Raw genomic sequence first — 21,057 nt, forward strand, 5'->3', positions numbered from 1 at the left:
TACGTGAGTTTGTTCTGTTTGTTTTGTCCCTGGGTATTTAATTAAGCTCGTATAAGCTAGCGTTGCACTGTGTCTCTAAAAATCTTCTGTATATTATTTTATTATCTTTCCTTCTCCTTGGTTTCTTTGAGCCTGTAAATAGTAAATAAATTATATTAGTATTTCCACCCTTTTTGTCTTCTTCTTCTTCACATCCGTGTCGCCTTAGTCTTTTCCCTATTGAATATCTGTGGCGCGATCCGGCCAACGTTCGGGGATCGGGTTAATCGGGGTAACTGTTAGGCCGCGGTGCCATCCGCTCGGCAAACCAACATCCTTATCCGCGGGCAGTAACAATATTGTTGCGGTTCTGAAATGTACATATTGATTAATAAATGTTAAAGGTTTTTCCCCCATAGTTAGTCCACATGCAACACGTAGGCCACCTTAGAACGTTAGTTATTTCATAGTATATGTGAGATAAGGCCATTTCCCAATAGTGATACCTGCGTTGTGTAAAAGAAATAAATAAGAGTAGGTCCCGTTCATTTTACAGCCCACCCTCCAATCGACCTCATTGCGCACCATCCAGTCTGCGCCTCATGCCCCATTGCGCGCCATCCAGTCTGCGCTCCATGCCCCATTGCGCGCCATCCAGTCTGCGCCCCATTCCCCATTGCGCGCCATCCAGTCTGCGCTCCATGCCCCATTGCACGCCATCCAGTCTGCGCCCCATTCCCCATTGCGCACCATCCAGTCTGCGCCCCATTGCCCCTCGCATTAGGATGCTGAAACTAGCCAAATACCACGAGGTAAGGCCTGGAAAAGGGGCGGAGCGTGAGGTCGGGGGTGTGGCCACGTCAAACAGATGTCAAGGGCGGAGCCGGTAAGACCCCAACAACCAACCAGGGCTCCGTGGGCATGGCTTAAGGGGCTTGGTAAGTGCACGTCTGGCACATTCGAGAGGGTTCGCTGGGCGGCGCTATATAACCGCGCACGAAAAGCCCTTCAACAAGGCTGTGCGAGGAGGACTTATGCGGTTTAACAGGACTGATGCGCTTTACCAAGAGGACTGAGCGAGCTCGTATTGTGAGGACTGTCCAGGACTTGCACGATTGCACTTTTACCAAGAGGATTGTCACGTTTGGCATTGGTGAAAGGACTCGCTGGGGGGAACTTTGATATTGCAAGAACTCGTTGAGGATTTGGCCTTGGGCTTGCTGGAAGCGCATATAAAGCGCCGGTATTTCTATTACGTACGTGGCCGTGAGCCACACAGTAATCGCCAGCCCAGCTTGCGACCCCCCCCCCCCCCATATAATTGTCCGATCCGCGCCAACGACACGCGGAGAGCTTGCCTGCCGTCTACCATCGTCTTCGTGGTACGAGTCGGGGACCGGAGCGAGCTGTGGACGCGATCCGTTGGACCATCGCCTGACCATCTACAAACCCCGTGTGAGTCTGAGTCTGAGTGCGAACGGGCCCGTGTCCAGGGATAAGTTAAGACCGTATAAGGCTGCCCTGTGTATCTGCTTCTTCTTCTTCACTGTACATTGCTTCTTCCTCTTCATTGTACAAAGTGTAATAAATTCCTTGTTATTCCTGTTTCCTCTTAATTCGACCGTTTTAGTGATTTCTCAATTGGGTAAGCATGGCACGATCACAACCGCTCAAATCGGGTTTAGTACCTGTTAACGGCCCGAATCACGGCTCGCTATCGCTCGGCGTTTCCAAATTATAACCGTGATTCGGGCGGAAGTTATTTCCTTGCTTCATGGCCAGCGTTAGTAATTAGGTAATAAGAATTCGGCTTACGACCCTACCTAACGTCGTCTGGAAGGAACGTCATAGCTTCGGATTCCGTCGGCGAGTAAAAAGACAAGGGGATTAATCCCCCCTTGGTAAGGGGAAGGCCGACGTTTGAGATCCGCAACAATATAAAGCTCTTTCACAATCCACTTAATAAAACATATAAAGCTCTTTCACAATCCACTTCATCAAATATATAAAGCTCTTTCACAATCCACTTAATCAAATATATACTGAAACGCAAAAGAAACTTGCCACCTTTGAAACCTTTAAATATCAACAATAACACTGCGTGTAGTAAATGTGTGAACTTATTTGTGGACAATAGTGTCCTCACTGTCAGACAAAACGGTCACGGATGGTCACTTGAACCTTCAATGGTCACTTCATAGCACAGCTGTTGATCAGCTGTTTTGACTGTCAGTGATTAGCCAAGGGGTACGGGATGATTTTAATGAGCTGCACGTGATGTCTTGATATTGGCTTTTAAAAGGCCAGTGCAAAATGGGCATTTTGACCAAAAAATTTGACCATTTTGACAAACTTCAAAAAGACCGAAAACGCAAAAGAAACTTACCACCTTTGAAACCTTTAAATATCAACAATAACACTGCGTGTAGTAAATGTGTGAACTTATTTGTGGACAATAGTGTCCTCACTGTCAGACAAAACGGTCACGGATGGTCACTTGAACCTTCAATGGTCACTTCATAGCACAGCTGTTGAACAGCCGTTTTGACTGTCAGTGATTAGCCAAGGGGTACGGGATGATTTTAATGAGCTGCACGTGATGTCTTGATATTGGCTTTAAAAAGGCCAGTGCAAAATGGCATTTCAATCAACATGCCACGATTGTCAAGGGATCAACGGCAGCGTGCCCTGGGCATGCTGCAAGGCGGACTGAGCTACCGTGAAGTGGCACGTCGCCTTGGCTGTTCACACCAGACGATATCGGCCCTGGTGGACAGAGACACCCTCCACAACTCTGCAGATGACAGACCTCGATCAGGGAGGCCAAGAGTCACCACTGCAAGGCAGGACAAGCAGATGGTCCGAAGTCACCTGCGGGATCGATTCCGTCCAGCATCCCGCACTGCGGCAGAAACTCTGGGGCGTGCAAACCCACGGATCTCCAATGATACTGCACGAAGACGACTGCATGACTATGGTCTGACTGCCAGAAGACCATACAGAGGCCCCGTGATGACGGCTGCCCATCGCCGCAACCGACAGAGATGGTGCCAGCAGCATCAGCGGTGGACCTTGCCGCAGTGGAACGAGGTCGCTTTCAGCGATGAGTCAAGGTTCTGTGTGGACAGTCCTGATGGGCGTGAGCGTGTCTGGAGAAGAACTGGCGAGCGATATGCCGATTGTTGCGTGCGTCAAGCCAACAGGTGGGGTGGCCCAAGTGTGATGGTGTGGGCCGCCATATCAGGCCGGTACAGGACGCCACTGGTGGTTGTGGATGGGAATCTTAACGCCCAGCGGTATGTGGATAACATCCTGCGACCTCATCTGCTGCCATTCCTGCTAGACCACCCAGAACTGAGAACCTTTCAGCATGACAACGCTCGTTCCCATGCTGCTCGCTTTACCACTGCATTTCTCCAAGGCGAGAACATCAACACCATGCAGTGGCCTGCGCTCTCCCCTGACCTGAATCCCATAGAGCACCTGTGGGATGAGCTTGGGAGACGCGTAGTTGGCAGGGCCAGGACACGGGCAGAGCTGCTTCAGACATTGAGGACTGAGTGGGACAGAATCCAGCAGCAATCCATCCAAAGACTGGTAGGCAGTATACGCCGACGATGCACTGACTGTATCCAAAACAATGGTGGCCACACACGCTATTGAAAGGGGACTGGCATTGCACCCTGTGCTGTTCTGTACTGTAGAACAAACTGATGAGATGGTGTATCTTGGTCAAAAACATGACATGTCATCAATAAAATGCCAATGTTTCAATTAGCAATTGTTGGTTTGTTTTATTTTGAACTGTTACAATTTTATTACATTTCAAACAAGTGATAAGTTTCTTTTGCGTTTTCGGTCTTTTTGAAGTTGGTCAAAATGGTCAAATTTTTTGGTCAAAATGCCCATTTTGCACCGGCCTTTTTAAAGCCAATATCAAGACATCACGTGCAGCTCATTAAAATCATCCCGTACCCCTTGGCTAATCACTGACAGTCAAAACGGCTGTTCAACAGCTGTGCTATGAAGTGACCATTGAAGGTTCAAGTAACCATCCGTGACCGTTTTGTCTGACAGTGAGGACACTATTGTCCACAAATAAGTTCACACATTTACTACACGCAGTGTTATTGTTGATATTTAAAGGTTTCAAAGGTGGTAAGTTTCTTTTGCGTTTCAGTATATAAAGCTCTTTCACAATCAACTTAATCGAATATATAAAGCTCTTTCACAATCACCTTAATCAAATATATAAAGCTTATTTATTTATTACATCTGTATGTAGGATGCACCCCAGTATCTGCTTGCAGTCTGCATAACATGCCCCACTAGTATGTAAACACAAGTAGCACCTCTTAACCAGAATGGGGACAATGAACCCTTGTGCCACATCAAATAATAAAATCTTATATTGTGGTCAAGCTTCAGAATTTTGTGTTCACAAAAGTGAAATAACCATCTTTGCAATTTTTCCTCAACCCAAATTACCCCTTTACCCTTCCAAAATTAAAGGATTGACTTCCTACACTATGTTTGCCATTCTGTGGAAATCAAACTCGTTTTGGCTCAATTTAAAATGTTCTGTGTGGGAATTTAATCGAAATTTTCTGTCGAGAATACCATAGCCATCAGAGATTTTGCACTCCATCATCTGTAAAGATTGAAGTAATTCTTTCCACCTACCTCTACTTTTTCAACCACCTGCTTGCCAAAGGAGCACACTTTGGTAGAGCATGTGATTATCATGTTCTCATGGCTCTCATACTGGCTTGTCACACCATAGAAAGCTCCTGTGTCCTCCTGGGTGCTCGTGTTGAGGTCTGCCTGTGGGGTGTGGAATGATGAGGCAAATGATACAGACAAGCAATGAAATCCAGGTGAGGTTAGCAATAGCCTTATAGCATAGTTATCCTCCATTTATTGGTGAAAGGTAATTGTCTTTGGCCAAAATCGAATAATAATGATAAGGGTTTGAATACTTCACTTAAAAGGTTGAATTCTTATTAAAAGACTCCCTGAAAATTTAAGTAGATTTTTAAAAGTAGTTGTGTGTAAAAGAACAAGAATAACTGCACTGTGGTCACAACTTGCGACAAAATCTGGTAACAGGCCGATTGGGAAACGCGTATTTAAAGCACTCGTAAAAGATGAACAGCGCAATTGGGAAACACACATTTAATGCGATATTAAAAGATTAACTCGACACTTTCTTATCCATGTCACCTTTCTGATGGTTATATCAGAACGAGCTGATTCGTTACACGGTCAAGTATTGCTTAACGACAATATGGGGCCGTTCAAAAATTACCCAACGCTATTTTTTAGGGAGGCACGTACCGACGGGCTTGATTTATGATTGACCTTACTAACAATTTTTATTCGACATATGATTACATTTTTCAGGGCCCTCATCGTGAGTAACACTCGACCCAAACAAAGCCAATGTAAATCTGATGCAACAAACCCGGACAGTGTGTAATCAGCAGAGGCCTACAGGCCTGATGTCTTCGGCCCACCAGAAAACTAAGTTGGTGGCCATATTATTTTGGCTGGGTGCTGTGGTGGTTGGAGTCAAGTGACAAATGTGGGTGGGGTCCGGCAGATGTCCCTGAATCAATAGAATGTATTAGTGTGCTAATGTAATGATTTTCCTTATTTTTTTGTAAGTGTATACTTTTTACTTTTGGAACTAGTTGCATTCAACCCTGTATTATGGCTTGTGTGTTGTTCTCCTCATGCTAATATAACAAAGCTGTTTCTTTACTGTTTTAGCTATGCCATCAGATGCAGTCCATGCTGCGCTTTGCACACATTATAATGCCAATTTTGCATCCATTTCCCCCCTTCATTATTGTGTTTTCTGTATGTTCTCTATACCGCATTTATCATACGAATCTATGTTCAGGCTACATTGTCATGTACATAAGTAAAACAAGTAGCGCTACATTCAAAGTACACCGCCCACCTGCCAAGTCAATTAATTACATATCCTCCAGCGCACGACATCGTCCTCCTAGCGATGCCACCGTGCAGCACATGGAGACAGAATTGGGAGGGAGCGGTGTGCAATTATATTGATTGATAAATTGCGTAATAAAAATAAATAAATAATAATCGTAAAAAGAATTAGTTTCTTAATCAATTGGCTAATAGCTTAGCTAAACCACAACTGTTTTACTCTAATCTGTAACTTTTTGAAAAGCAATTAATGAAATAATCGAAAAATTAAATAATTAATTGATTTTTTTTTTTTTTTTTTTTGTATACTGAATCGAGGCTCGTGAAAGAGCTGACATTTACTTCACAAACAAATCAACGAGACAAACAAAATATATAAAAAGAGGGAGCGGAAGACAAGAGAAGGGGAAGCACACAAACACTTGAGGGCACACAACATTTAAGAGCAGGGAGATGTGTGGGGGGGAGAGGGCTTGGGGGGAGGGGGGTGGCAGAAGTATCAAACACAAGGACACCAAGGACTTCCAGGACAGAAGTTGGTATTTCAAAAAAGTGGAATTGGGGTGAAATTAGCGGGGATAGAAAATATCAATGTTTTGGATGGGGGAAGATAAGAGATGGTGGTGAACAGCTGTTTTAAAGACCTGGAGGGTGGAGTGGGATTGAAGAGAGTGAGGGAGTTTGTTCCAGAGGCGGGAGAAAAGAGGAATGAAGGAGTGAAGGTCAGCAGAGAGTCTTGATTTTGGCAGTTTGACCATAAGAGGGTTGCAGGCAGATCTTGTGCGACCTGTAGGAATATTTGCGGGACAGAGCCCAGAGAGAGCTGGGGGGGGGGGGGGGGGGGCAAGGCCAGAGAGGAGTCGGTAGAAGACGGAAAGACCACCAACCTGCCTGCGGAGAGTGAGTGAGAGGCCCTTGGAGTTAGCTTCATCGCGGGAGATTCCAATGATTCTGAAGTTTCAGAATTCCAAATTCTGATTAATCAATAAATCAAAAATACCGTTTACAGCCAAATCACTTGGTCACTGTCGTGTCCAAATATCAGTTTCCTCGCTCAAAAGGAACTTGAGATATTGCCCAGATGAGAAAGAAAATAAATAATTAAGAAATCTATAATAACTAAGTAATTAATTAATTGATTAATCAAAAAATTAAAAGTACCGTTTATTGCCAAAGCACTTGTTCACTATTTTGCCCAAATTGAGCTTCCTAGCTCTCAAAGGATGGCTGAGATATCGCCCGGAAAAAGAAGAAAACAAACAAACGGAGTGAATATTGAGTACTCCCTTTCGGCGTGCAGTGAAGACGTCATGCAGTGTCTGGAGAGGGAATAGAGAGGTGCAGTGTACATAAAACAATTCATTAATTTGATAATATTAAGTTTGATGTGAATGGTTCACATAATTAGTCTCTTTGTCGTAACAGTATTTTAGTGTGTGGGTTTTTAAATTTATTTCCGCCACCGAAGTAGTAACCCTAAATTAGCCATATATTAGCCAATCTGTGAAAAAATTTAAAAGAAGCTAGTTTCAACTGATTTTGGTGGGTATGGGTATGGACAACTTCCAAAAAAAAGTAAGGAGGGATAGGGGTTGGGGAAACCTTTTTATTAGAGGTCAAAGGTCATTGACCTCTGCCTAAATCATATAAAATTGTATTTCAGCAACAAAATATGGTATATAGATGATCTTGGTGTCAAAATGCACAGGATTACGAAAGAAGATGACATAAGATAATTATTGACCCTTGGGACCAAATCCTGACCTCTGAAAATGAGGTCAAAGGTCAAAAAAGCTGTTTTATCACTAAAATGTCATATTTATAACAGGAAAATTACCATATTATATAAAAATGAGCAAAAAAAAAACCGAAGAGGTTAATTTCAACTTACGTGGTGGATATGGGGGTTATTATTTATTCCAAGAGCAGAGGGGGAGGGGGAAATTACCTTTCTTGGGATCAAATGTCATTGACCCTAGACTAAAACACTATATATTGCATGAATGAAGTCTTTGTTTTGTCTTTGTTTCAGGAGTGATTACTGAGAAAACCTAGCTAGCCTACATGTACCTTGACTACCCCAGTGCAGTGAGATGTCCCAAAAGTTCCCTGAGGCCTTTGGAACAATACTGTAAAATAACAAAATTACCAGGATGGATATATGTGAAATATGTAGTGAGGACTTTTCAGAAGCAGGAAAGCTACAGAGGTTGTACAGAAAGGGATATGAGAATCTAATAGAGCAGTGTAGACTTATCAACAACTCTTCATTATTGGAGCGATTGGAACAAAAATGGAGTAGCAACACTCCTATGACAGTCCATCGTAGATGCCGAACCGGTTAAGAGCATGAAGACAGCAAAGAAATGCAAAAATCTGGCTGAGCTTCAGAAGAAAGTAAAGGTAGGCGACAAGAGGATCTACATCGAAAAGACCCTTCTTTTCAATAGACTGATTTTCATGGCAGAGAGAGATGAAGGGATCGAACACATGTTCAAATTTGAGCTGACCCCGGTCCCAACATCTCTCTTCACAATGGATCGCATGATGAGAAAACCCAAAAAGCATGAATTTGGCAAGATGCTCAAGGAAACAGCTACAATACTTGACGTGGACATAAACAGCAAGATGCATGTTGTTGATGGAGGGTGGCTACTTCATCAGGTAAAGTGGTCCAGCGGTGCAACCATCAAGACTAGAGTTGATACATATGTCAGATATGTTGACAACAAATTCAAGGATGCTACTGTAGTGTTTGATGGCTACGGGGAGGAATCATCAACGAAAGACCATGAACATATGCGGCGGATGGCTGGGAAGAAGGTTTCTCCGGACATGAGGGTCACACCGGAATTGACTATATCATGTGACAGAGAGGTTTTCCTGGCAAATGAGAAGAACAAAGGAGCCTTAATCATGATGATATCTGCAGAGATGGCAAGCCACAATATCACTGTACGCCAAGCAAAAGATGATGGTGACACGCTGATTGTTAGGTCTGCAATGGACTTGGTCGCAAGTGTTAAATCCCCAGTTGTTGTTGTCGCCCAGGACACTGATATTTTGATATTGCTCTGCTATCATAGGCCTATCCACTGTACTAATTTCTATTTACAAGCAGATTTTGGTGGTCTTTACGACATCTCTAGCATACACATCGGAGACAAAGAAGAGTTCCTCTTCAAGTATGGCTGGTCTGGAAACGACACTGTTTCATGCATTCATGGACATACCAAATGTGCTCTCTACAAATGCAGATTTCCTGCCAGTGTCATTACTGCATTCACAAGTCCCACTTCAACCGACTCCATAATTCGAACAGCTGGATTAAAAGCCATGCAGATCACATATGGCTGTGGGGATACTCCCCTAGAAAAGTCTCGCTACATGAAGTTCAAGAAGCAAGCAGCCAAGGGCAAAATCGATCCTGACCGCCTACCACCAACGGAAGATGCAACAGCTCAACATTCCCTTCGTGTCCATCTTCAAGTTGTGGTATGGAAGCATCTTGACACCTCTATTCTTGATCCCAAAGGAAGAGGATGGGAGTTAGATTCCAACAGAAAACTCAGACCAAAAATGCTATCTGTTGGTATCGCGCCAGACAACCTTCTGAAAGTAATTTGTTGCAACTGCAAGGAAGGGGAGAGGCAATGTCAAACAATGAGATGCAGCTGCATGAAAGCTCGCATGTCGTGTGTATCTGCATGTGGAGTGTGCTGTGGGCATTGCGACAATGGAACAGATAGCATAGATGCAGAAGAAGAAATTGGTGGCGATGAAGAGGAAACAGACTGAGTATTATTAATTTGTTGTTGCCGATAGATACTGTAAGTTCTAAGTTGTGAGTAGTATTCTGCAAATTGTTGATATTATAAATTCACATATACTTTACATACACAAACTATTTGACACTAATGAACTTTACCCCCCCCCCCTGCTTATTTTGACCATTAACCTCGTATTTTGGTGGTGAAGAATCCATTTCATATTTAGTTTGTATCTTGGTATAATTCTGTTACTGTTACCAATATGATATTTGATATGATATTTTGGTGATAAGATGTCTATTTTTGACCTTTGACCTCATTTTCGGAGGTCAGTAATTGGTTCCATGGGTCAGTCATTATTCTACGTCATCTTCTTTCGTAATCCTGTGCATTTTGACACCAAGATCATCTATATACCATATTTTGTTGCTGAAATACAATTTTATATGATTTAGGCAGAGGTCAATGACCTTTGACCTCTAATAAAAAGGTTTCCCCAACCCCTATCCCTCCTTACTTTTTTTTGGTAGTTGCCCATACCCATACCTACCCAAATCAGTTGAAATTAGCTTCTTTTAAATTTTTTCACAGATGAACCTTAAGTTAGGGATACTAAAGGTGGTTATGTTTTCACCCCTGTCTGACTGTGAGCAGGATAACTCAAAAACATATGGACATATTTGGATGATATTTGGTGGACATGTTTGGTGTGTGACAAGGACGAATTAATTAGATTTTGGTAAAGACCTGGATCCAGATACTAGAGTTTTCCACAAGATATCTCAAAAAGTTATGGACGGGTATGGACGAAACTTAGTGGATGAGTTGGGTAGGTGACAAGAACAAGCCGATTTGGTGTGTGACAAGGACGAATGGTAGGGATGCAGATCCGGCCTATCTGTGGGATGCAAAACATAAACAATTCAGGAGGTACGTGCTTTGCTCTGAGTGCCGTTCTAGTGACGATCGTTGTCGAATGATGAGGTACTCGTTCCATAAGAAGCACCTTCATTTTCCAAGTCATTTCACTCTCTTCCGGTTGTTTTGTTTTTCCCAGGTGCAGTGGCATAATTCCACACTCATTGCTCAATGTTATAAAAAACTAAACTTGATATTGAGGTCAACTGACTGTTCTAACTAATTAACTGTATGGCACTTATTTTTCTCAAACTGAGACTGTACTTAGACTGTACTTAAACTTTTTTTTTTTTTTTTTTTTTTTTTTTTTTTTTTTTTTTTTGTATACAAGATCGAGGCTCGTGAAAGAGCGAACATTAATTACACAGAAAGACAAACCGACACATAAAACATATAACATAGGGAGCGGTAGACAAGATGGGGAGAGAGGGGGAAGGACACAAACACAACATTTGAGAGCAGGGACCGAGAGACATGGAGACATCGAGAGATCTGAGAGAGGGCGAGGGCTTGGGGGGGGGGGGGGAAGGGGGCAGTGGGAGAGGTATAAAACATATGGACACTGCCAGGACTTCCAGGAAAGAAGTTGGAATTTCAAACAAGGTGGATCTGGGGTGAATTAGCGGGGGTAGAAAAGATCAAGGTTTTGGATGGGGGAAGATAAGAGATGGTGGTGAACAGCTGTTTTAAAGACCTGGAGGGAGGAGTGGGATTGAAGAGAGTGAGGGAGTTTGTTCCAGAGGCGGGAGAAAAGAGGAATGAAAGAGTGAAGGTGAGCGGAGAGCCGAGATTTCGGCAGTTTAACCATCAGAGGGTTGCTGGCAGATCTTGTGCGACCTGTAGGAATATTTGGGGGACAGAGCACAGAGAGAGCTGGGGGTGCAAGGCCGGAGAGGAGTCGGTAGAAGACAGAAAGACCACCTACCTGCCTGCGGTGAGTGAGTGAAAGGCCCTCAGAGATAGCTTCATCGCGGGAGATTCCAATAATTCTGAAAGCTTTGGTTTCAACAGCGTGAAGCCGAGCTAGGTGTGAGGCAGGAGCACCGGCCCATAGGGGAGAACAGTATTCCATTGAGCTGCGGATGAAAGCTTTGTATGTGGTGAGGAGCTCAGGTGTGCCGAGGAAGGACTTCGCACGACGGAGGATGCCCAGTCGGCGACTGGCTTTGGAGGCCAGCTTGGAAATGTGGTTTTCCCAAGAAAGATCATGGCAGATAGTGAGACCCAAAATCTTGAGCGACAGAACTTCTTGGAGAGGATTGTTGAGAAAGTAGATGGGAGGGTTGTCCAGTCGATCTTTTCGGAGAGACATAGTAAGAGTGTGAGATTTGTCAGGATTGAAAGACATGTTCCACTTGTTTGACCAGTCTGTGATTTTGTCCAGGTCTTCAGAGAGTGAGGAGGCAGCAGACTGCCGATCTGAGGGAAGAGGAATGGAGCGGCAGAGAGTGGAGTCATCAGCAAAGAGATAGAGAGGATTTTCGAGAGAGTCAGAGAGATCATTGATGAAGACCAGAAAAAGCACGGGGCCCAGAACACTGCCTTGGGGAACTCCAGCCTGAACAGGAAGAGGAGATGAGAGAAACCCATTCAGGGCCACACGTTGACGACGACTAGAGAGGAAGTCCGCCAGCCATGCGTGGAGATTTCCATGGATACCAAAGGAGGAGAGATTGGTGAGCAGAGCGGGGTGCCAGACCGTGTCGAAGGCACGTGATATGTCGAGGGAGACAGCTCTAATTTCCTGTTTGGCATTGAGGACCTCCATCCATTGTTGAGACAGCAGAAGCAGCATGTCCAGAGTAGAGTGACCTGGTCTGAAACCAAATTGATGATCAGAGATCAAGCCATTGGAGAAGAGGAAAGATTTCATATCAGAAGCAATGATGGATTCCATGACTTTGCTGATAATTGGGAGAAGGCTGATTGGTCTGTAGTTGCTAGGATCTGTTTTTGCACCTTTTTTGTGCAAAGCGGTGATGTTGGCTGATTTCCAAGCAGATGGCAGTTGACCTTGAGCAAAAGAGAGGGTGAAGAGAACAGAGAGAGGGTGAGATAGAGCAGCAGAGCAGGATTTTAGGACCCGTGGGCTGATGCCGTCGGGTCCAGTTGCAGAATCAGAGTCGAGGGTTGACAGAAACTTTTCCACCTTGTCAGGAGGAAAGGACACGGAGTCCAGGAGCAGCAGGGTACGACTGGGTATGGTGGGTACAGAGAGGGATGGGTTTGGGACACAAGATTTAGAGGCAAACACAGAGTTGAGGCATTCAGCTTTTTCACGTGCGGAGTCAGCTGTGTAGCCGTTTGAGGTAAGGGAGGGGATGGAGGGGGAACAAACACCAGAAACGGATTTGACCAGACGCCACCAGGATTTGGAAGAGGGAGACAGATAAGAGAGTTCGGTCTTGAGAACGGAGAGATATTGTTTCCTGGCTCTCCTGAGGGTGGACACACACTTGTTTCGGGCTTTGTGAAAGGAAATGAGATTTCCTTCCGTTGGATTTGCTTTCCAGGAGACGAAGGCAAGTTGTTTCTGGGCAACAGCCTCACCACAAGATTCCGTGTACCATGGACGGGAGGAAGGGTATGACAACTGAAGACGAGATGGGATAAATCTGTGCATGAGAGAGAGCAATTTACTTTGGAAGAATTCCCAGGATGAGTTGATGTCAGAGGTGGTAGAGATGGGAGACCAGTCCAGATGATTGATGGCTGCTTGAAGACCGTGCCAGTTGGCCTGAGTGAAATGCCAGACTCGTCGACGCTGAGCAGGCTCCCTGAGGATGGTCAGAGAGATGTCCACTTTAACAAGGACATGATCAGATGATCCGATCGGAGCAGAAGAAGAGCAGCAGACATTTTCAGGGAAGTTAGTCATAACTAAGTCCAGAAGAGAAGATGTTCCGTTGACTGAGATCCGGGTCGGGAAATTGACAGATTGTGTCAGTCCCAGTGAGTCGCAGAAGTCCTTTGCTGAGGAGCCATGGCTGGTGAGAGAGGTACCCACACCCAGCCAACTGGCATGATGACAGTTGAAATCACCACATATGAGGAAGAGAGAGTTGGGATGAGTAGTTAGAAGTTGGTCCATATCATCAGACAGCGAGATGTAGATGGAGTCGTCACTGTTTGGTGGACGGTACAACACACATATGAACAAGAGGTGGGAGCGAAGGGGAAGCCGTAGCCAGAGGTATTCCTGGGGGTGAGGTGGAGAGAGTGCAGTGCAGGGCGAGTGAGGAAGAGAGTTTTTGATAAAGATAGCAACCCCGCCTCCAGGACGAGGCTCAGGTCTATCATACCGGAGGAGGGAGTAGCCCGGGAGAGATACTATGGAATCGGAGACATCATAAAGGAGGAAAGTTTCTGTTAAGCAGATCACGTCTGGTTTGACAGAAGCAACCTGTATGGAGAGATCAGTTAAGTTTGAACGAAGGCCCCGGATGTTTGAGGTCCATACCGTTAATGAAGAGGAAGGGGGAGCATCAGATACAGAACAGGGGGGAGGAGGGGTAGGGTAAGATGTGGAAGAGGTGGAAGAGGTAGGGAGAGCTGTTGAAGGTGTGTCAGAGATTTCAGAATAGCTCGGAGAAAGGGAAGGATGGGGCGGACAAAAGGTTTGATGGTGATTGGGTGAGCCACAATGAGGTGTTATTTGAGGAGGGGGAAGAGCGAGGCAGAAGGTTGGGGGAGATGGAGGTGAGAGTTTGAAGGGGGAAGAAGCGGGGAGGACGCTTTGAGGAGGGGGAGTGAGAGGGGGGAAATTGAGAAGCAATGAGGGTGGGGAGATTTGAAGGGGAGGGGTGAGGGGGGAGTTTGGGAGGGAAGGGACAAGGGGAGGGATTTGAAAGGGATGGGATATGGGGGAGATTTGGAGGGGAGGGGTGAGGCAGGAGTCTAGGAGGGGAGGGGCGAGGGGGCGTCTTGGCGGGGAGGGGTGAGGGGGTAGTTTAGGAGGGAGGGGGCAAGGGGGGAGATTTGAAAGGGATGGGTGATGGGGAAGATTTGGAGGGGAGGGGTGATGGGGAAGATTTGGAGGGGAGGAGTTATGGGGAAGATTTGGAGGGGAGGGGTGAGATTGGATTTTTGAAAGTGTAAGATTTATGGGAAACGAACATTTATTGCAAAATGAGTTTCTTGTGACCTTCGAGTTAAAAATACGTTTAAGGACGCTGGATGGAGGATGGAGTGCAGGAGAGTTTAGGGAATGTAGAAAAAAGGCACTATAGGAGATGGATATTTTTTTTGGGATGAATTGATTTGGTGAGCAAGTCGAAAGCAGCCTTTTAAAGAAGAAGAAGAAAAAGGTGTTATAAAATATGACGGAATACATAACTTGAGGGGAAAGTGTAAACATTGAAGGTTAATGAGTGAAAACTATCTGGGGAAATGGGGGAGAAACACGTGGTCGAAGAACGAGCGAACGAATAAGAATGAATAAACGAATGAGAACAGAGAAGGAAATGTTTTTTTTTTTTTGGTTTTTTTTTTGAGTTGAGATTTACACAAGGAAGTAGGCTATGGGTGAAAAGACTGGGAATACAGAGAACGAAAGTTATTGGATCACAAACGACGGACCACTGAGAGAAAAACAAAGCCTCAAGGTTGTACAGTGCACACTGTACAAGGCCTTGCTCGCGACACCGCAAACAGACGATCAATTTATGAAACATATAAACACCGAGAAACAACCAAAGTTGCACACAATAACTTCACACACCGAAAGATAAATACAGTTTCGACAAAATACAATTGTGAACAGACTTAACTTCGAAAAACGTGGAGACCGTGTGGAGCTTCGAAAATCCCTGCCGCCGTCTCCAAGATCTCGCGAGATCTCCGTTTGATTCTGGTAATGAACTTAGACTTAAACTTAAACTTAGACTGTAGCGGCTACTGCTGGGTTTACACAATCGCCTTGCAACTACCAAGGACGCGGAGCGATCACCATGCCGGGCTCGTCCAGGACGCCCGGGCAGTCCCGCTCTCAACTTGCCAGGCCTCGTCCGGGACGCCCGGGCATGCCCGGGCACGCCCGGCCATGCCCGCTCTCGACTTGCCAGGCCGCGTCCGGGACGCCCGGCCACGCCCCCTCTCGCCTTTCCCGGGCAAACGCTCCGGGATAATGTGTATATATATTGCTGCACGATAAACGGGCTTTTCAGAGTACCCGAGTTGTTTTGTTTCAATAAAGAAACTCAGACGAATTCCAGCTTTTTGTCGCGTCCATTCTTCCGATTACGTGGGAGCACAGCTCCTACATTGGTGACCTACCGACATGGACACGGCAGTTGCCCTCAAACTGCCTACCTTCTGGGAGGCTCACGCGGCGGTTTGGTTCGCCCAGGCGGACTCCCTGTTCGCCCTGCAAGGCATCACGGCCGACGACACCCGCTTCCACCATGTGGTAGCAGCGCTCGGCTCAGCCACCGTGGCCGGCGCCCTGAGCCTCCTCGAGAGCCCGCCAGCCGCTGACAAATACGGCGCGATTAAAAAGCTCCTCCTCGACGCTTTCGCCCTCTCATCGGTGGAACGCGCACGGCGCCTGCTCGACCTGCCCGAGCTCGGCGACACGCGCCCGTCCGAGCGAATGGACTACATGCTTTCGCTGCTCGGCGAGCACTCTCCGGCATTCCTGTTCCGGGAGCTGTTCCTCCGTCAGCTGCCTAGCCCGGTACGCCTCGCCCTGGCGAGCACGACGATCACGGATCCCCGCGCCCTCGCCAGGGAAGCCGACAAGATCTCCGCGGCAGGCCAATGCATTGCAGCAGCGACCTGGGGCCCAGCGCCGTCCGACGCAACGCCCATGGCGCCCGAGCACCCGGCACGGTCGACGACCGAACTGCCGACGCAATTGGCGGCCGCTACGCCGAGCCGACCACCTCCAGCACGACGACCGGGGCCTCCACCTGACCAAGCGTGGTGTTACTATCATGCCAGGTTCGGACAGAAGGCCCGGACATGCCGACCCCCGTGCACCTTCGGCAGGCCGGGAAACGGCCGGGCCGGCGTTCATTACCAGCCATGAGCGCCGGCCACACGGGCAACTTACTTTTCATCACGGACAAAGCGTCCGGACGGCGCTTCCTGTGCGACACCGGCGCCCAACTGAGTGTCATACCCGCCTCCGATCAGGACAGGCAGTCCGCGGTTTGCGGCCCCTCCTTGGTTGCGGCCAACGGATCGGCCATCCACACCTTCGGCCCGCGCAACGTCACCCTCTGCTTCGGCGGCCAACGCTTTACTTGGACTTTTGTAACCGCAAGCGTGCCCATGGCTCTGCTAGGCGCCGACTTCCTCTGCGCACACGGACTGCTGGTGGACGTCCAACGGCGTCGCCTCATCAACGCCGATACCTTCAGCTCCCTGGTATGCACATTGAGCAGCTCCGCTCCGACCGAGCTGGCATGCGCCCTCCCGGCGGCGAACGAGTTTGCTCGCCTGCTCACGGAGTTCCCGGCCTTCACGCGGCCGACGTTTTCGGCCGTCGCAGTACGACATGGGATCGAGCACCACATACCAACCACGGGCCCGCCGGTCTACGCCAGAGCCCGCCGCCTCGACCCAGCCAAGCTCGCCATGGCCAAAGCCGAGTTCGACGCTTTGGAACATCTCGGCATCGTGCGGCGCTCCGATAGCGCGTGGGCTTCGCCACTACACATTGTCCCAAAACCAGGGGGCGGCTGGCGCCCATGTGGCGACTACCGCCGCCTTAACGACGCTACCACCCCCGACAGGTATCCGATCCCGCACATCCAAGACTTCTCCGCCCGTCTGGCAGGACGGGTCATTTTTCCAAAAATCGATCTCATACGGGGATATCACCAGGTACCTGTCAGGGCGGCCGACATCCCTAAAACGGCCGTCATCACGCCGTTCGGCTTGTTCGAATTCCTGCGGATGCCGTTTGGCCTCAAGAACGCGGCTCAGGCATTCCAGCGCTTGATGGACGGCATGCTGCGTGACCTGCCATTCCTCTTCGTTTACCTGGACAACATCCTCGTCGCCAGCACGTCCTGGGCTGAGCACCTCCTCCACCTCCGAACACTGTTCGGGCGCCTCAGCGAGCACGGCCTCATCGTCAACCTGGCCAAATGCCACTTCGGCACGACGGCCGTTGATTTTTTGGGCCACCACATCACCAAGAACGGGGCCGTGCCGCTGCCAACCAAGGTCGAGGCCATCACCACGTTTCCGCGTCCCCGCTCCATAAAGGCCCTGCAGGAATTCCTGGGAATGGTGAATTTCTATCACCGCTTCGTGCCCCGCGCTGCTCAACTCATGCGGCCCCTCTACGAAGCCCTCCGGGGCAAGCCGGCCAAGCACGACATCGTCTGGTCCGCAGCAATGGACGCGGCCTTCAAAAGCTCAAAGCGGGCCCTCGCCGACGCAACACTGCTCGCTCACCCGGTGCTCAACGCTCCCATCGCCCTCACCACGGACGCCTCCGACTACGCGGTGGGCGCCGTACATGAGCAATGGGTGAATGGGGTTTGGCAGCCACTCGCTTTTTTCAGCCGGCAGCTCCGGCCGAACGAGCTCAAATATAGCACGTTTGACCGTGAGCAACTCGGTCTACACCTGGCCATTCGCCATTTCCGCCACCTTCTGGAGGGCCGACCCTTCACGGCGTTCGTCGACCACAAGCCGTTGGTTTACGCAATGGCCAAGGTCAAGGAGCCATGGTCGGCCCGCCAACAGCGCCACCTCTCCGCCGTGTCGGAGTTTACCACGGACATCCGGCACGTCGCCGGCAAAGACAACGCCGTGGCCGACTGTCTTTGTCGGGCCAGCGCGAACGCGGTCCACCTCGGCGTGGACTTCGCGCTTATGGCGGCGGACCAAACCACCGACACCACGGTGCAAGCCCTCCGGGCGGCGGACACGGGCCTCCGCCTGGCCGACATCCCCTTCGCGGACACTGTCCTGCTCTGCGACGTCTCCCAAGGCCAGCCTCGCTCCATCGTGCCCGTTACCTGGCAACGCCGCATCTTCGCCTCCCTCCACGGCCTTTCCCACCTGGGCCGGAAAGCTTCCCAGAAGCTGGTGTCGGCGCGATTCGTCTGGCACGGCCTTCAACGGGACGTCCGCGATTGGACCAGCACCTGCACAGCCTGCCAACAGGCCAAGGTCCACCGACACACCCAGGCCCCGCTGGCACCTTTCACCGTGCCCGAACGACGTTTCGACCACGTCAACGTGGACCTGGTGGGCCCCCTCCCCCCATCACGGGGGTTCACACACCTGCTCACCATGGTGGACAGGACCACCAGGTGGCCGGAGGCCGGAGGCCGTTCCCCTCATCTCCACCACCACCGCCGACGTGGCACAGGCTTTCATCGCCACCTGGGTCGCCCGCTTCGGCGCACCGGCGGACATCTCGTCGGACCGCGGACCGCAGTTCACCTCCGAGCTGTGGGGCGCGGTCGCCCGCAACCTGGGGGTCAAGCTCCACCGTATTACGGCCTACCACCCCAAGCCAATGGGTTGTGCGAGCGATTCCACCGCTCCATGAAGGCCGCGCTCATGGCCGGCCTTCAGGACGGCGGTTGGGCCGACCGGCTGCCGTGGGTCCTTTTGGGCCTCCGCACGGCCCCCAAGGGGGACCTCCGGGCATCCACCGCCGAGCTTGTCTACGGCCAGGCGCTACGCGTCCCGGGCGAATTCGTGCCCGACGCTACCAGTCCCTGGTCCGCAGCTCACCAGCGCTCGGACCTCCAGGAGGCCGCCCGACGGTTTGCCCCCGTGCCAACGTCCCACCACGGTGACCCCCAGTCCTACGTCCCCCCAGCGCTTCGTACAGTGGAGTACGTTTTGTGTGTCATGACGCACATCGGGGGCCACTCCGGCCGCCGTACGACGGGCCCTTCCGGGTCCTGCGACGGGACGACAAGTCGTTCGTCATCGACATCGGCGGCAGGTCGGACCGGATTGCGGTGGACCGCCTCAAGCCGGCGCACGTGGACATCGACCAACCGCCACGGTTGGCCTTTCTGCCGCGGCGAGGCCGCCCCCCGTCCACGGTGCCCCCCACTCGACCGCCCACCACCACACCACACCCCCCCCCCCACGACCCGCCAGGGGTCGCTTCGGCCGGGTCATCAGGACCCCCCTTAAATTGACCCTGCCGGTGCAAGTCGATTCTGGGGGGACGTGTGTAGCGGCTACCGCTGGGTTTACACAATCGCCTTGCACCTACCAAGGACGCGGAACGATCACCATGCCGGGCTCGTCCAGGACGCCCGGGCAGGCCCGCTCTCAACTTGCCAGGCCTCGTCCGGGACGCCCGGGCGTGCCCGGGCACGCCTGGCCATGCCCGCTCTCGATTTGCCAGGCCGTGTCCGGGACGCCCGGCCACGCCCCCTCTCGCCTTTCCCGGGCAAACGCTCCGGGATAATGTGTATATATATTGCTGCCCGATAAACGGGCTTTTCAGAGTACCCGAGTTGTTTTGTTTCAATAAAGAAACTCGGACGAATTCCAGCTTTTTGTCGCGTCCATTCTTCCGATTCCGTGGGAGCACAGCTCCTACAAGACTGTACTTAGACGTTTCAGTTCTCAAGGATCCCTTACTCTTCAGGCCACACTTGTGGCAATCTCGCCAATCTATAATAACACTCTGCCATGAGCATTGACTTTTGTAACAAAAAACAACTAGGAACAGGAAGACTGTTGCTGCTTGAAGTGCTTCGTGTCATCTTATTATAATAGAGCAAACGTATGGTTATGTTTATACGAGACCAAAACGTCTTCTTCTTCTTCAAAAACATTAACACCCAAGACACAGTCCGTGAACTCTTAATTAGGTTTAGAATGCTGAGACTCCTCAGACCTTTAACGACCCTTTAAGTCCCCCAATACTCTTAAGACCACCAAGACCCATGAAGACCCAAAATATCCTTAAAGACCCAAAAGACCTTGAAGACCCAAAATACCCCGAAGACCCAGAAGACCCCAAAGACAAAGCTCGAAGACACAAAACACCCCAAAGACCCAAAAGCCCCTGAAGACCCAAAAGCCCCTGAAGACCCAAAACACCCCAAAGACCCAAAATACCCGGAAGACCCAAAACACCCCGAAGACCTAAAACACCCCGAAGACCCAATCACCCCGAAGACCCAATCACCCCGAAGACCCCAAAAACCCGGAAGACCCCAAAGACCGAAAACACCCCGAAGACCTAAAACACCCTGAAGACCCAAAATACCCAAAATACCCCAAATACCATTAAAGGCCCTGAGGATCCAAAAGACCCTGAAGACCCAAAACTCCCTGAAGACCAAAAACACTCTGAAGACCCAAAAGACCCCGAAGACCCAATCACCCCGAAGACCCCAAAAACCCCGAAGACCCAAAACACCCGAAGACCGAAAACACCCCGAAGACCCAAAATACCCAAAATACCCCAAATACAATTAAAGGCCCAGAGGAT

The 21,057-nt window shown here is 49.3% G+C and overlaps 1 protein-coding gene across 1 annotated transcript in view; it reads right to left on the reverse strand.

The window, feature by feature from the left end:
* LOC137427679 (transcriptional enhancer factor TEF-1) overlaps positions 1 to 21,057 on the reverse strand; it is a gene marked incomplete in the record, with an annotated part of 364,907 nt that overhangs the window by 36,916 nt on the left and 306,934 nt on the right. Inside the window, 1 exon segment of the mRNA XM_078784851.1 lies at positions 4,663 to 4,803. Coding sequence (XP_078640977.1) covers positions 4,663 to 4,803 — 141 coding nt within the window.

Source organism: Myxine glutinosa, chromosome 1, assembly GCF_964187855.1.
Source record: "Myxine glutinosa chromosome 1, kmMyxGlut1.1, whole genome shotgun sequence".
In the NCBI taxonomy this organism is placed as follows: Eukaryota; Metazoa; Chordata; class Myxini; order Myxiniformes; family Myxinidae; genus Myxine; species Myxine glutinosa.